Raw genomic sequence first — 16,180 nt, forward strand, 5'->3', positions numbered from 1 at the left:
TGCAGTAGTGGTCCGATGGAAACAGCCAATCGGATGGCTTCAGGAAGAAGCATCTCTTGGCTCCCTTTGTTACCCCCAGCCATGCTCGTACCCAGCATAAAACATAATGACTACAGAGAGACCATAAAAGGAAATGAAAGCCTCCATCATTTTTCACTTTTATCTGTTTTTCCTTGTCTGCCCAGGTCCTTGCAGACTGATTCATGATGCTGACAGCCAGATTGCATGATGGATTGTAAACCGTGGCTGTGTTTCGTGTTTTTATTGCCTTGGTGTAATGGTTCTATGGGCAAAATAGAATACAAGTATATTCACATATTCTAATCACTTGTCATAGTGTATGTATATGATTACTAATTCAATGTCATTTTGGGGAGTCTTTTTTTGGATTTGTTATTCAGTAAGGGAACCCCTAACGTTTTTTATCGTCATGCAGAGACACGGCAGGGTAAAATATGAAATATTGTGAACCTCAGGAAAAAGGGTTGAGCCTGTTGAATAAAGTCTTCCAGTTGCCAAAGAGCCGGAGGTATGGGAAGCAGCAGGTCCGACAGACACACAGACGTGGGAATGATTCAGCACCACAGTGTTTATGTTGGCCCAGGGAGGAGATGCACCAGATCACACCAGCCACCCTCGGTTGCACTTGTCAGCAAACGTCCTGCTTTGGCCAAAAATACAGATAAAAAGCTCTGCCAGACAAGAGTTTTAGTGTTGTGCGGTTCTTCTCGCCCTCAGAGAACGCCAATCCCCTTGCCGTATCAATTTTCCCTCCATAGCTGTCTCCTGCAGCAGCCCGTTAGACTACTTCATCGTCTTATCATTCCAGTACACCATGGCCGGGGCTGCCCTGTCTCCGTCTCTCGTCGGTTCGATTCAAAAGAGCTTTATTGGCATGGGAAGCAAACAGTTGAGCAGTTTAGAAATGAGACAAAGGAAAAACAACAGAAATGTTCGTTACCCATCTCTCCGTAGTCCGTAGGCATGACTCACTGCAACGTAGCTGCAATCTCTCTTTTTCTTTATCTCGGTCTCTCCTGCACAGCATGCAGGAAGAGTCTGACGTACAGTCCAACACATGCCCTGGGACTGAGCACATGTAACGTGCACATGGCGCAGCACGCCTCGTCCACATTTGATACGTGCTGCTGTGTGTGTGCGTCGGTCTCCAGACTGACGGCGAGCTTGCCCAGCGAGACTCATTCAAATGATGAGCTACAGCTGTCAGAGCTGTCATAGTCGCTCTCCGACTGTGCGGGCTCAGAGGCAATGCACTGCAGACATTTATTTCACTTGTTACATTTGGAATTTGTCAACAGTTACGATTATAAGTATGCAATAATTCAATATAAATGTGGGTAAATAAACAAAACGAGCGTTCATTAAACCACCATTTTATCAGATACATGTATGTTATATAAAGTATTTGATTTTCTTTCATGGTCTCTCTCTGTTTGTGTTTTTGAGGACAAGGATAGGATATCAATTTGTGTTTGTGCGTGGTCATGTGTGGCGTGGAAACTGGTTGACGCGGCTTGTTAAAAGCTGAGATCGCAGGGTCCTGTTCTGCAAGCCTAGAATTTGGCTCGGAATGTTCTCTCTCTCTCTCTCTCTCTCTCTCTCTCTCTCTCTCTCTCTCTCTCTCTCTCTCTCTCTCTCTCTCTCTCTCTCTCTCTCTCTCTCTCTCTCTCAGATATGCTCCACTGATTGGATTTAAAAGTTGGCTTGCAATCCGGTGAAGAAGCACTTAGATTATATTAAAGTTGCCCACCTCCCCCCACCTGCGCAGTCTTTATACTGCCCCACCACTCTCCCCACATTTTATTTCCCTCTCTTTCTCCCGCTTCCTTGTTCGAAAACTCCATCTCACACACACACACAGGCTTGACTTATATGGCTCCTATGTCAACAGCAACAGGGTTAACGAGCCTCATCTATGCACACACGCACACACCCCTGTGTCGTAAATCATGATTCTAACGTACACACGCACAGCGTTAAAAGCTGTTATGTAATAACCCCCCAGTGTTGGTGACACAGTCTCGCGGCCTGGAATGTCCTGCATGGACCACTGTGTTCAGCGCTGGGCTATTAATAGTTGCTCTGTCATATTAACGCTGCGCCTTTTTTGATGCGCCAGTAGGAGCAGTTTGGACCACGAGGCATTATTATCATCAGTTAAACCTAACTTGAGCTTGAATTGGACTGTAGTAAAACCCTCACATGCTAATGTAATGATGTTCAAAATGGATGTAATTTTTGTAGCCCACAAAGAAAGAGGCCCTCAAAGAGGTAACCCCCCCCCCCTGTCCCCGTCCCCGTCATCTCTTGAAACACATGAATTGATGTGTTCTTGCTGCCGTAACAGTAACGGGCTCAATTTACAGTGTGCTGAGTCAACGCGGGCACCGGTAGGACATCTGCCTCAGCATATTCTGCGGTGGATCAGAAAGAGACCTTTTTTATTTCCTGTTATGCGTGGCTTATTCAATATTATATCGCAAAATATCATCTCGGATATATAATTTGACACAATGGCATGGTACATGTGCATGCAGATGTTGATTAATAACAAAAATTGTTGATAATAAATAACAATGTATCTTCCTCAACTTTTATTACATTTTCTAAAACCAAGAATTGTTCTATTTTCTACAGGTTTTTATGCAGTTTTTATGCTACAAATCCCGTTTTCAGTGTTACTTTGCTCTTGGCAAGGGCCGGTTGATGTTTATGAGAGAGAGGAACGACAAGCCAGTGCTCTGTGGGATGTTTGTCAGACAGTGTCTCCTCTGTGTTTGGATAGGCTCAGTGGAAACTCATTGGCATTCTGAGGCAGTGCTGAAGTCCAATAGATCACGTCTTTCATGTTTCCTTTTGGTGCGTATGGAGGTGTATGTTTTATGGAGCCCAGGGCCTGCAAGTTGTTTGAGGACCTGTCAATGCTTTGAGTTTGTGTGTGTGTGTATGTGTGTATGTTGACTGAATAAGATAAGAAGGAAAATCTAATGTGGAGGATACATCATGTTGTGAACAAAGTAATCACGTGTGTGTGTGTGTGTGTGTGTGTGTGTGTGTGTGTGTGTGTGTGTGTGTGTGTGTGTGTGTGTGTGTGTGTGTGTGTGTGTGTGTGTGTGTGTGTGTGTGTGTGTGGAGAGAGGGCACATAACAGATGGTCCCTCTGGTCATGCAGACACATTGTAGTGTCCCTACCATCTGGGGATACTGCCCTCTGATTGGTCCTTATGGTGCTGCATTGGCGCAGGACCGTTTAAGCTGGGAGGTTGGCTTGTACACCAGCTTTTGGGCTTCAAATCAACCGAGGGGTCAAACGGCCAAGTAAAACATCACACTGAGTGGAGGAGGGAGAAGGATACAGGGAAAAAAGTGTTTATTAAGCGTTGTAGAGTTTTCAGGCATATTGCCTGGTCTGGATACAAAAGAGAAGCCTGCGGGAAGTTATTTTTTTAAATCATAATGTGCCTGGACTTAGACCTTTCGTCAGTTGGCACTGCTGCACCAAAGCGCAGATGGAGCGAACCACAAGAGGTGGGCTGAACCAAGTTCATTCATAGATGGGGGGGGGGGGGTGCTGGTGAACCATGCCGTGTTGGTTTTCCTGTTCATTGGTTTCATGTGACGCCAATGAAATCACACCGCGCATCTCCTGAGTAAGAAACAGAAATGTTCTTTGTGACCCGTGTAGTTAAAATGATGTCAATGTTTGAGTGTGTTCCTGACTGTGAACTCTTTCAGTCAGACTTTGAAAGGTGAATGCAGAAATGCCGGCTCACAGCAGCAGAATGTCTTCATATTCCAGTCATATTCGTGGCAGCAGAGGCCTAATAGACAATTAGGTTCAATCTCAGATCGCAATATTCGGATGCAACCTGATTCTGAAGAGGAGAAGCTCAGGGAGTTGCTGATTTGATAAACGACACTCAATTCCTTTGAATGCCTTGAGGTGTTGAAAGGTGCCTAAATTGGGTCCCATTACGGTCTCAGTCTCCCTCATACCTCATTTATACCCTTTACACATACGTCAGTCTCGTAGTGAAGGCACACAGATATATCTGTCTGTGCAAAAGCTTTACTCCTGGAGCTAGTCTTGATGTAGCGATAAAACAACATTACACTTACGCATTGAAAACACTTCATATTCTAGTGGAATGCTATGGCTGTATTAGTGGGTGGGTGGTTGTGTCCTGTGGACCACTCAAAAGCTCCATGGACTGTACGTTAGGGACGTCACTTTGTTTCCATTCCATGTAAACAAGAAGTGGTTTTCAGTCTTCCAAACATTTTAAAACCTGATGCGATGCCGTCTTTTTCGGGCATTCATTACGTTCAGGACATCGCTTCAAACATAGTTACGATGTTGTTGTAAAAAAATGTCTGTCCACTAGTCAGGCGTCAATAGAGAAATCCTCCCTCTGTGGGAATCTATGATTGACTGCATGGTCCGGGATCACATGTTGTTCACGTGGATGGAGAGGGAAATGGAAGAGATGGAGGATTAGTGACGGGGGTGGGTGGTTGTGGTGGGTGTGTATGTGAGAGGTTAGCCCAGCACTAGTAGCGCCTGCTTCCTCTTCAGGAAAGGTTGTCTGGGGTCAGCGAAGACTGCCTGTCCTTCTCCATCACGTCAAGACCCTGCCGCATCGCAGAGCCCGGCTGCCTGTGTGCAGAGCGATCCCTCATCCACCTCCACACCTCCAGACCTGTTTTAAACGACTGTATTCTCCCCTTTCTCCCGTGTGGTTGTTGATTCCAGACCTTGATGCCTTTAGTGTTTTTTGTTCAGGGGGTATTTCCCTTATGTCAAAGAAGGATTTTCAAGCAAAGTTTGGTTGTGATGGTTCTGCTATCCCTACCGCTTTGTTGTGACGGCTTCGTCTACCAGTTGACGTTTGATCTCAGTGATCCCGCACTGAGAGGCTGTGTGTGTTGGGTGTCTTCTTTCTGTTTTGTGCATACCTGCCGAGACAAACATGGTTATTGGTGACTCATGTCTTGTCTCTCTTTTTTTCTCCTTTCTCAGGCATTATCGTCCCAGAGAGCCTACCTCCTGACAGCACGTATCCCTGCCAAGGTAAGGCCAGCTCCCCATACACACACTATTAGTGTATTGTGTTCATCGAGTCATGCAGACAAACTAGAGGCATACTCCCTGTCGGTATGAGATACTGACCTTTTACTGGGGAAACCAGGAATAGTTCTCCAGCTCATCTTTGGATAATCAGTCCCCATGAGTTGCATGCATTGATCTCTTTTTGTGTACCTTTAATACATTTTACTCTTTGCGGGTATGGTTTAATAACTTCTGTGTACCGGGAGAGCAAACTGAGTCAAACAAAGGGTAAGCTGTGTTTAGGTGTTTGTGGATCTTATCGGCGCCTGTGTGTGTGTGTGTGTGTGTGTGTGTATATTTCATGTCATTACAAAGCCAGTTAAGAAGCTGCTGTTTTGTCTGCAACAGCAGCACAGATGTGCATGGTTAGCGCTGTCAGGGGCAATGACGCCACTATCATTAGCTTTACAAGCCCCTTTATTATCACCTCTACCAGCAGGAGGATTCCATACGTATTTACATCGACTCCACCAGATGTTATCCACCCATCCTTTTGTCTATTCCTTCCATAATTTTTTGTCTTCTTTTGTTCAGGTTTTGTTCTCAATTGGATTGTTAAGAAGCCGTATTTCGTGTTTAGTGGTGTATTCATTCAATGGGGTATACTATTTATACAGGCCGGCCAAACCAAACCAAGAAACCGGCTAAACCAAATAAGGAAGACCCACCCTGGATTGTTTTGCAACAAAGGATGTCAAAGGTTAAACTCCCCCCACACTCCTCATGTTGTTGGTATGGCCCATCAACCCGGTCCAGGTGTTATGGACAGTGGTTTGCATTGAGACCACTCCCCTTTGACAGGTGAACCAGAAAACTGTTGAAAGGAGTAGTTTAAAGTATGTTAGAAAATGGCTTAAATAAGAAACCAAGTCAAACTAAGATACGAGCCCTCTCATTGTTGTACCCTCAGTCGCATAGGAATGTTGGTAAAAAAAAAACATTTTGATGGTTGCGTCTGGGTATTGTGAATCATAGTCTGACCCTGACTATAAAGAGATAAGGGGTGTAGTCTGGCTGTAGGAGAGAACGATGCAGGCATCACAAACACACCCAGGGCTCTGACCGGGTGAAGGTCCTACACAGTCCCCCCTCTGTTGTTCTGCAGTTCACCTCATGCCCGTGTCTGCTGAGCCAGATTAGCTAGTCACCTTTTCCCCCCTCCCCTCCATGTTATTAAGTCATTCCTGTTATCACACTCCACATGATGTCATTCCTTCCTGATCACTACCTTCCTTTCTCCCTCCCTCCCTTCCTTCATTAACTCCCCCTCCCTCTCTCACACACACATACACACACACACATACACACACACACACACACGCGCACACGCACACGCACACGCACGCAAACTGCTTGTTTTTACCTCCCTTTTCTTTTTTGGTATTTTCATTTGAGTCTTATATGACTTTTATCCATAAAATGCCCTCCTTTCTCCTCTTCTACGCTTTGATGTTTTTCTGTCTTATCTTCATTCATTAATTCATGGTTGATTTCATTACACACCATCATTCTTGATGAAGCAGTTATATAAAAACTTCTCTGCTTAAGCAGTCATGATACTTTTTATCAGTTACATTTGATCATCAACTATATTTAGGATGGAAAAAGGAACTGGAACTGTACCGTTAAATGACAGATGGCAAATGGACCACTGGGTGAGCAATGCAATTACTTTGGCATTTTGGTTGCTCCCAGTCACCTCTGCATGATAGTAGCCACGGGCGTTATGCACCGAGCAGTCATATTGGTTCTAAACCGTACCTTCTAAACGCTTCTAAAAGTTCCCCCCCCGATGCTGCCAAGAGGCCATTGGCTAGGGCTTAAACATGTTGTTATTTCCCCTTACTGGATGACAACCACATTGTTAATTTATATCTCATATATTTCTTATCAAGGTTTAAATCTCCAAAAAAAGTTCATAAATGCACTTTATTGTGGGTTTCCATCCTTCAGTGCTGTTTTAAGTATCTTCTTGGTTCTTAAATCGACACGGAGGAAGCATACTGCACTACAACTACTCCAGCCAGATGATCAGATAGTTGCTTCAATAATACTACTGCATTCCTCTGCAGAAATTAAATCAACGATTCTCTCCCTGGTTGTCTCACTAATTCCGACCCAGTTGCCCAGAAGGCCTCAAGTGAACCTCTGCCTTGAAGGATGTATCAGCAATGTTGGGGGACGTCACTTCCGTTGGTATTTGAATCGAGATCCCAAACAAACAGAGCCAGCTCGCCCCTCCCTACCGTGTTCGTGCATCCAGTAAAAACTATCATGAACACACGCCCCTTGACGGTGATTGGTTGGAATACTATTTATTTTGGTTTTGAGTGGGCGATAGTACCATTTGTTTGTCTCGGAGCATACTAGGCTGCCTACAGAGATATGATTTTTTGACGGCCTGCTTATGGGGCGGGCAGCTAGCGGATCGTGAGGGAAGATCCGATGAATGTGATTTATTAGTTTATGTATCGGCCTAGAATCGCTGATACAACCTTTAAGATTGTGCACTGCACGCTGATGGGGACTCAGTGCCTTCGATGTGGCCCAACGAGCCTGGGCTTCCTCCTCCTCTCAGTGATGCAGCCACGGCCATGGAGCCTTCTGGTTCTGGGCTAGCTCAAGGCAGTGTGTCGAAGCAGCACCAGTTCTCCATCGCGCGCCAAGTCTTTGTCCGACAGGCAGCCAAGGACCGTGCACGTGATGCAGGGTTGTACTACGTCTTCTTGTTGTGCCAGGGCTGGGCAAGACGGCAGCCATATTGATCTACAATCTGTTATTTAAGTGTTACAAAGCTGCCTGTGAAAAAAGTGAAATAATATCAAAGAAAAATAAATGTAGTCTTTCCTCAGGCACCTGTCTACCAGCCCACATCATTCTGACAGGATTTTAGTAGCATGTAGGTCGGCCCGGCTCTGGAGCAGCTGCGATGGCTACATCATTTTCCCCCGTTTCTAGAATGATAAGCAGAGAGCCGGACTTATTCCATCTCTCATGGCAACTCTGACTCAGTGTTGTCCTAAGGGGGCGGGTTGAAGACTGGCTAAAAATAAACTCTAAGACTTGGGTTCTCTCTGCTGATTATTTCTGGAATCAGTCACCCAGTCTACTCTTACCGACCCACTACCACCACTGGGTTTGTGAGGGGCCTGCCATGTTTACTCCGGTGGTGTCTACACTACAGTCTGGTAGCGAAGGTGATGGACGCCTGTCAAACAAGTGATCTGTTGCTTGCTTTGGCCTATTTGTTGATCTGCCAGGTGTGTGTGTGTGTGTGTGTGTGTGTGTGTGTGTGTGTGTGTGTGTGTGTGTGTGTGTGTGTGTGTGTGTGTGTGTGTGTGTGTGTGTGTGTGTGTGTGTGTGTGTGTGTGTGTGTGTGTGTGGCTGCGCGTGTTAGAGAGCTATACAGTTGGAGAGATTATATTATGCTATTTTCAGACATGAACAAGGTGTTAAAGATCCCAATTTCAATAAACCTGATATGCAAGCAACACGCAACGGAGAGAAACGGCTTGGACAATACACCGAGACGGATTGCCTTCAGCCTTTTTATCTTCTCCTGGCCCCTGTTCCATTCCCTTAGAAGCAGTGCCCACCTGGAATAATCTGGCCCTGTTTCATAGCCTGCCTTTCAGCACACTGTTTATATGAGCTCCTCTGTGTGTGTGTGTGTGTGTGTGTGTGTGTGTGTGTGTGTGTGTGTGTGTGTGTGTGTGTGTGTGTGTGTGTGTGTGTGTGTGTGTGTGTGTGTGTGTGTGTGTGTGTGTGCGTGCGTGCGTGCGCAGATACATGTCTACCACACATTGGTATACAGATGCCTGAGTTGAGTGAGTTCCCTACTGTACGTCATCGGTGCCGTCTTTCTCCTTTTAAGGAAGGCCGGCTGCAGACAGACCACTTCTCCTCGCTTCCTTTGTCCTGAAATGCTCTCTTCTCGAATCAAGAGGGAAAACACAAGGCCAGATCTTGATTTGCGGTGTGTGGGGGGGGAGTTTGAAATAAATTGGCACTCAAATAATTTGTATCAAAACCAAAATGGGTATCGGACAACCCACAACGATCACGTGTGTGTGGGGCAAGCATATAAATAGTGTATTTGTTTCACTTGCAAGAATATGAATATCTTTGGGAAAGTACACGGATGTCGTTTCTGTGGCGTCCGTTTGGATCCGTCTCAAGGTTTCCTTTGTGGTCCAGAGGGGACACACTAAGGCCTGTGACTCAGCAATGCTGCAGTCCACACAGATGTTGAGAGGCCAGAACGACTTCCCAACCTGTTAATTATAGAACATGCCTATTTTTACATGGTTCCTCAGGCATACCAAGCGCGCGTGCGCGTGCACGCACACACACACACACACACACACACACACACACACACACACACACACACACACACACACACACACACACACACACACACACACACACACACACACACACACACACACACACACACACACAGGGACATACACACACACACACAGGGACATACACACACACACACAGGGACATACACACACAGGGACACACACACACAAACACTGACACACACACATTGTGTACATTAAACTACACGGGACGTACACTGTGTTTATTTGCTAATAACATGCGTGCAAAAACTGCAATAGCAGCTCACATAACTGCTATTCTCTCCTCCCTTCTGATCTCTATTTTATGTTAAAATGTGCAGGCAACAAAGGTAATCACAGCTTCCTTTCTTTCCGTTCCACCCAGCCAATGGAAACGTCTGGATGGCGGTGTGTTGCTCTCCCAGAGCAGGCGGCCAGACCTGCACCGTGCAGACAGTGATTCACAGTGACCGCTGCTCGCCAGTATTTGAAGCTCCCTGCTCCCTAATGACAGCTGTGCTCTCTTCTCTTCAGGTGGAGCATGCCTTTAATTACCTGGAGGTCCAGGGCATCGCGTGTAACAAGCCTACACAGGTCAGTGACCCCCCCCCCCCCCAGACCCGTCCCCGTGACCTCAACACACCCTTATTCCAACTGGTTACCAAGGGGATGTGAAGCTGTTGATGTTATTGTAAAACAGAACTACATATTGATCGTGGTCGCAATCATATGAAGAATAAAACGGGGGTTTGTGGGATTTCTAAATTGGTCGTGCACATATCATTTAATTCTGATACTCCACATAAGTGGATTTTAGAGCCACACAGGATGCTTTGGTTGGACTTTATTGGCACATCTTGCACAATGAGGGGGTTGACGGACGGACGGACTGACACACACACACACACACACACACACACACACACACACACACACACACACACACACACACACACACACACACACACACACACACACACACACACACACACACACAATAGAACGTAAAGCCTGACATTTATTGCCCTTTAATGACACCTTGAGCCACTGCCTTTTAATAAAAGACATCAAAAGAATGATGATCCGGGAAGTCTTTGCACACCCGTCATTTGGCCGCACTCGACTCTGACGAACTACACTTGACGTCCGTGTCTGCCGGGTTGCAGAATCTCACCTCCGTACACCATGTAATGTAATAATCCTGAATTCTGTCTCTACTGGTCAGCCTCTGCCCAAATCTCTCCTCCCAGAGAGGTCAATGGTCCTACTATCAATCAGCCGCCAAAGTGCTCTCATGGACGTTTTTAAAGGCCTGTTTGGGTCATTCCAGTCTAAACAGAAAGCATGTGTCACCATAGTATGCTGCAATCTTCCTTCTTGCACTACTCTAGAGAATGCTAATGGTTTAACGAGGACATATTTAAAATCAAATGAGCCAATGTCCTCGAGATAAATGGATGGATGATGTATTCATTGAGGGATAGACGGATACATTGACTGATTGCGAAATCAGCCTGTGTGGGTCTGTTTCGAGGGGCTGAGGTGTGATCAAACAATGCCTACTTATAGCCAAGCGTCCGCCGAATTTATGCATTTCTATCAATTAAGTACATTGAAATGATGTTCCAGTCCTTCAAATAAATAAATAAATGAATATTCAAAGGGCTTCAAAACAAATGCTTTGGATCTCAGCCCCCTGGTGAGTTATGTAACGGAATGGGAATGGGCCACATGACGTCATCTGTTGTTTGTCTCCGGCCTCCGTAGCTTTCCGTGGAATACGAGCGCGGCTCCTTCTCCCTGAAGCTCCTGTCAACGGAGGAGGTCAACGAGGTCGTGGGTCACATCGGAAACTGCATGCTCAGGATATGTCCTGGGCTAGCACCCGGGTCAGTAGTGTGTGTGTGTGTGTGTGTGTGTGTGTCACCATGACTAAATCGAACGGACCCACCCAAAATAATGTTATCAGCTACTTCTGTGTTTTTCCAACTGTGACAGGGTGTATTGTGCATAGGGCAATAGAACCTGAATGGATAAAGCTTACAGTATTTTGCCTAACAATACACACCACTTCTTTATTGGTCTTTTCGATTTAAAGTGTATGGCTAAATTCAATTTCACGCGCAATGAGGATGTGAAACGGATTAAACCATTCTACGCTGAGAATGGGAAGTAAATGGGGATGTTGAATACAGGAATGACCCGAATTTGATGAGACGATTGAGTTAATACAGTTTTCAGAGGTTGTTTATTTTAAGGGTAAAGTAACTTCCTCTTCCTATAATCCTATAATTCTCTGTTATCTGCTCGACTAGTTGGTTTCTATACTGGTGCACTGCCATACGTAAATGGAACAGATGGATATCTTTGTCATGAGCTACACCTGTGTGTTTCCTTCCGTGAAAAGGGCGTTGATTCACAAGGTTTCACGCCAAACCCCACATGCTCACAGGCTGTGCAGAGATGGGGGACAAAGCGCTATGAAATAAAGTGCAAAAGTCGATTGGAGTTTGTATTTGTAGTAAGCTTGTGGGTGTTGGGCAGTCAGGGTGTGCTAGTATTGGAGGTTTTTGTTGGTGACTTGGTGTTCTCTGATCCCAGCAAAGTGATGAAGAAGCTCACCATGGAGCCTCCGGAGAGGCTGACTGCCCTGCAAGCACTATGGGACGACCAGGCTGTGGACACTGGACCCTGCGGTGTGTGTGTGTGTGTGTGTGTGTGTGTGTGTGTGTGTGTGTGTGTGTGTGTGTGTGTGTGTGTGTGTGTGTGTGTGTGTGTGTGTGTGTGTGTGTGTGTGTGTGTGTGTGTGTGTGTGTGTGTGTGTGTGGCTGACAGCATACTTCTACATGTGTGCCACATATAAATTGTGGCTTTTTTTTAATTGAGGTTTTTAAAAGGGTTTAGATTCCGCTTTTAATGCATTTTACATCCGTTCAAGCTTCTGTCTCACAGGCATAAAGATTGCTTACACACAGTCTAAAGCGACACTTTAGCGATCTCAGCGACAAAACTTTGAATTGGAACAATATTAGTTATGATTACAAAAGGCAATCACAAAGTCTGAATTTGTGATTGCACGTTTGAACGCTCATTGTATTTGATGTGACTTGCCTTCTCGTGCCTTGTTCCCCCAACCTTACTGAAGCTCTCCCTCTGGGTCCTCTGTGTCCAGGTGGGTTTTCCCAGATGTACAGGTGTGTGTGTGACTGGCTGGGACTCCCCTACCGAGAGGAAGTGCAATGGGTCAGTATCTCTAGCTTGTTGTTGTTTTTTAGTTTTACCTGTTTCTTTTTACTTGTTTCATGATTTATTCTAAAGAGAAGTATGTTGGCCTTTTGTCAGTTTTCAGACAGAGGAAACCGTTTATGTGTCCGGGAATGAGGAAAAGGGAGGGCGAGTGTGTGTGTGTGTGTGTGTGTGTGTGTGTGTGTGTGTGTGTGTGTGTGTGTGTGTGTGTGTGTGTGTGTGTGTGTGTGTGTGTGTGTGTGTGTGTGTGTGTGTGTGTGTGTGTGTGTGTGTGTGTGTGTGTGTGTATTTTGAATAAGAGTTTGGATCATCATTTGGATTTAGAATTTAAATATCTATTGAACTCCAATCACAGTGGCTCATTTGTTTTTGGTTAAGTTTTGTTGTTTAGTCGCTCACAATTTAAAAAAGTTTTGAACTGAGAAGAGAGCTGACATGAGAAAGTGACCCAGGGCAGTGTTCAACGATGTATGACGTGATGCTCTGCACTCCCAGGACGTGGACACCATCTATCTGAGCCAGGACTCCAGGGAGCTGAACCTGCAGGACTTCAGCCATCTGGAGAACAGGTGACCATCCAAAGAAATAGATCTGAAGAGAAAAGGAATGAACTTAAAACTTAAAATAAGTAAATATGCTACGAGCAATCATCTCATGCTGATGCTGTTCCATTCAACATCAAGGCATGGGAAAAGCTTTGTGGTGTGAGAGTCAGAAAACAGACACAATGAATGCAAATCTTTTCAGAATGCATTTCTCAATCTATGCATATCTAAGATATGTAGTCAACCTGTGATGCAGATGTTTGCCTAGTTACAATGCATAACCTTGAACATTATTCTTTCTGTCTGTCTGTCTGTCTGTCTGTCTGTCTGTCTGTCTGTCTGTCTGTCTGTCTGTCTGTCTGTCTGTCTGTCTGTCTGTCTGTCTGTCTGTCTGTCTGTCTGTCTGTCTGTCTGTCTGTCTGTCTGTCTGTCTGTCTGTCTGTCTGTCTGTCTGTCTGTCTGTCTGTCTCTGTGTCTGTCTGTCTCTGTGTCTGTCTCTCCCTCTCTTGTCCTCCCCAGGGATATGGTGGCCATAATAGCAGTGCTGGAGTTCAGCCAGTGGTTTACCAAACTCTCCACCAAGGACTATAAACTGGTCAGTCCACCGTTTAACCCTTCCTCCTTAACCTCCTCTTCCTTATTCCCCTCCTCTTCCTCCGTGCTCACCCTCCTCCTCTTCCTCTTGGACCCCCTGAATGATTTCAGACAGGGCATTGGCCCCACACAGTTTCTAATAAGTCTACAGACCATCACTGCTCAAATCTCATTTTCACTAGTATCTCACCATCCCAGTGTTTGTCTAGCTGTCTATCTATAATGTTTGTATGTCTGGCTTTCCTCCCATATTGTTCAGAGCTGTGTGACTCTCTCTACCCCCCCATCGATCCACAAGCCTGGCCTGTTGACAGGCTTCTGGTATTCTGGTACAGCGTTTGAGTTTTTGAAAAACAAACTAAAATAGACTTCTTCTTCTTCTTCTTCTTCTTCTTCTTCTTCTTCTTATTATTATTATTATTATTATTATTATTATTATTGTTATCAGTCTAATGAACTTGCAAGTTAATTCAGAAGAGAGAACAGGGTGCAATGACCCAGCCTGCTACACACTTCAACTCCCCAACAGACACGCACACGTACAGGCACACACAGTCGCGGTGACTCGTCCTCCTTCTGCCTCATTCCCAGATACAATAACGGTTTCCTCTGTCTGAACCCTTCTGACTCACCGTCCTGGCCTGTCCTGGAATGCATAGGATGGCCAGCTAATGGGCTCTCAAGAGAGATGGCTCCTGAATTAGTAGACTGGAGACTGTGCCACATAGCCATAAAATCGCCCACACATCTTTGTTTTGGTGTATTAAAAATGCATCCCCAGGCTATTTCAATAATTAAGTTTGGTGTGTCGGTGTCGGTGTGTGTGTGTGTCAGTTTTTTTTTTCCCATGTTCGATACAGAGTTTGGATTCTCTTTGTTTCTGGGAGGGGTTGCTATAGTTACCAGCTCTTGTTATGATTGCATGTTGGGTGAGCACATGCAGTGAGCCATGTCAAATGCAGTGGTATCGGGGTTAGGGTTTAACCATAAACCAGTCAATCCCATCTTTAATCTCACATATTCTAAGGGAACCAGACAACCAAACCGGATGCTATAATTTAAAAAAAAAATAATAATAAAATGGTATCTCGTTTTTTAATATTATTGTGTTGGGTGAAGTGTCACCTATCTTTGTATGAATAAACGCAAGCTGAAGACTCCAATATCTCAAATATGGTCATTCATCAGTTGGATGGCCAGCCTTTCAGCTAGCCTAGCCATTAGCCGGGTCATCACACAGGGAGGTATGTATGTGTGTGTCTCTCTCTCTCTCTCTCTCTCTCTCTCTCTCTCTCTCTCTCTCTCTCTCTCTCTCTCTCTCTCTCTCTGTCTCTCTGTCTCTGTCTCTGTCTCTGTGATTATGTGTACTCATTCAGGTTTATGTGTGCTGTGACCGTGTTAGGGTCATGGTATTAGCACTATGAGACAATGCCTGGTGTTAATTGGAGGTTCCACGGTACAATGGAGGCTGACTCTCCCAGAGCTGTGCTGTGCTGTCCCCAGCAGAACGGCAGCTTATGGGAATATAGTGTCCTCTTTGTTTGGCCTGTTTATATGCCTGGGTCTGCTCTCCCTCTGTCACTCATATCCTCTCTTTCCCTCGCTCTCTCTCTCACTCTCTCTCTCATTCAACCTCTGTCTCTACCTCGCCCGTTCTCCCTTACCCTCTGTCTCTCTCGCTCACGCTCGCAATCCTCTGTCTGTCTCGCGCTTTCTCTCACACTCTCTCTCCTTGTCTCACCCCGTCCCTCTCTTTCTCTCGTCCTGTCTCTCTCTTTCTCTTACCCTGTCTCTCTCATCTTGTCTCACTCTGTCTCTCTCTTTATCTCACCCTCTCTCTCGTTCTCTCGTTCTCTCGTTCTCTCGTTCTCTCTCTCTCTCTCTCTCTCTCTCTCTCTCTCTCTCTCTCTCTCTCTCTCTCTCTCTCGTCCTGTCTTGCTCTCTTTCTCTCACCCTCACTCTCTCTGCTTGTCTCACCCTCTGAATCTTTTTCTCTCACCTGCATTCTCTCTTTCTCTCACCCTCTGTCTCTCTTTCTTTCTCACCCTAATTCTCTCACCCTCTGTCTCTCTTTCTTTTACCCTATGTCTCTCTTTCTCTCCCCCTCTGCCTCTGTCTCTCTGTTTCCCTCTCCCTCTCTCTTACCATGTCCCTATTTCAGCTATGTTCTCTTTTACCATCATATGGAAAGAAAATGTTTAGCCTTATTTCTGCTTGGCACTTGAACAAACAATGGCAGGCAGACGGGCTAGGGGAGGAATGCCTTCAGAGCAAGACAACCAACCGTCTGTTAGCGCATATGCTAACCCATA

At 45.5% G+C, this 16,180-nt stretch overlaps 1 protein-coding gene across 1 annotated transcript in view; it reads left to right on the plus strand.

The window, feature by feature from the left end:
• Nucleotides 1-16,180, plus strand: part of LOC130392622 (F-actin-uncapping protein LRRC16A-like) — a 68,781-nt gene that overhangs the window by 15,469 nt on the left and 37,132 nt on the right. The window contains exons 3-9 of the mRNA XM_056603186.1: nucleotides 5,042-5,092; nucleotides 10,018-10,077; nucleotides 11,251-11,372; nucleotides 12,085-12,179; nucleotides 12,656-12,726; nucleotides 13,225-13,298; nucleotides 13,794-13,869. Coding sequence (XP_056459161.1) covers nucleotides 5,042-5,092; nucleotides 10,018-10,077; nucleotides 11,251-11,372; nucleotides 12,085-12,179; nucleotides 12,656-12,726; nucleotides 13,225-13,298; nucleotides 13,794-13,869 — 549 coding nt within the window. The remainder of the gene's footprint in view (nucleotides 1-5,041; nucleotides 5,093-10,017; nucleotides 10,078-11,250; nucleotides 11,373-12,084; nucleotides 12,180-12,655; nucleotides 12,727-13,224; nucleotides 13,299-13,793; nucleotides 13,870-16,180) is intronic.

The sequence above is a fragment of the Gadus chalcogrammus genome, chromosome 11 (genome assembly GCF_026213295.1).
Source record: "Gadus chalcogrammus isolate NIFS_2021 chromosome 11, NIFS_Gcha_1.0, whole genome shotgun sequence".
Classification (NCBI taxonomy): Eukaryota; Metazoa; Chordata; class Actinopteri; order Gadiformes; family Gadidae; genus Gadus; species Gadus chalcogrammus.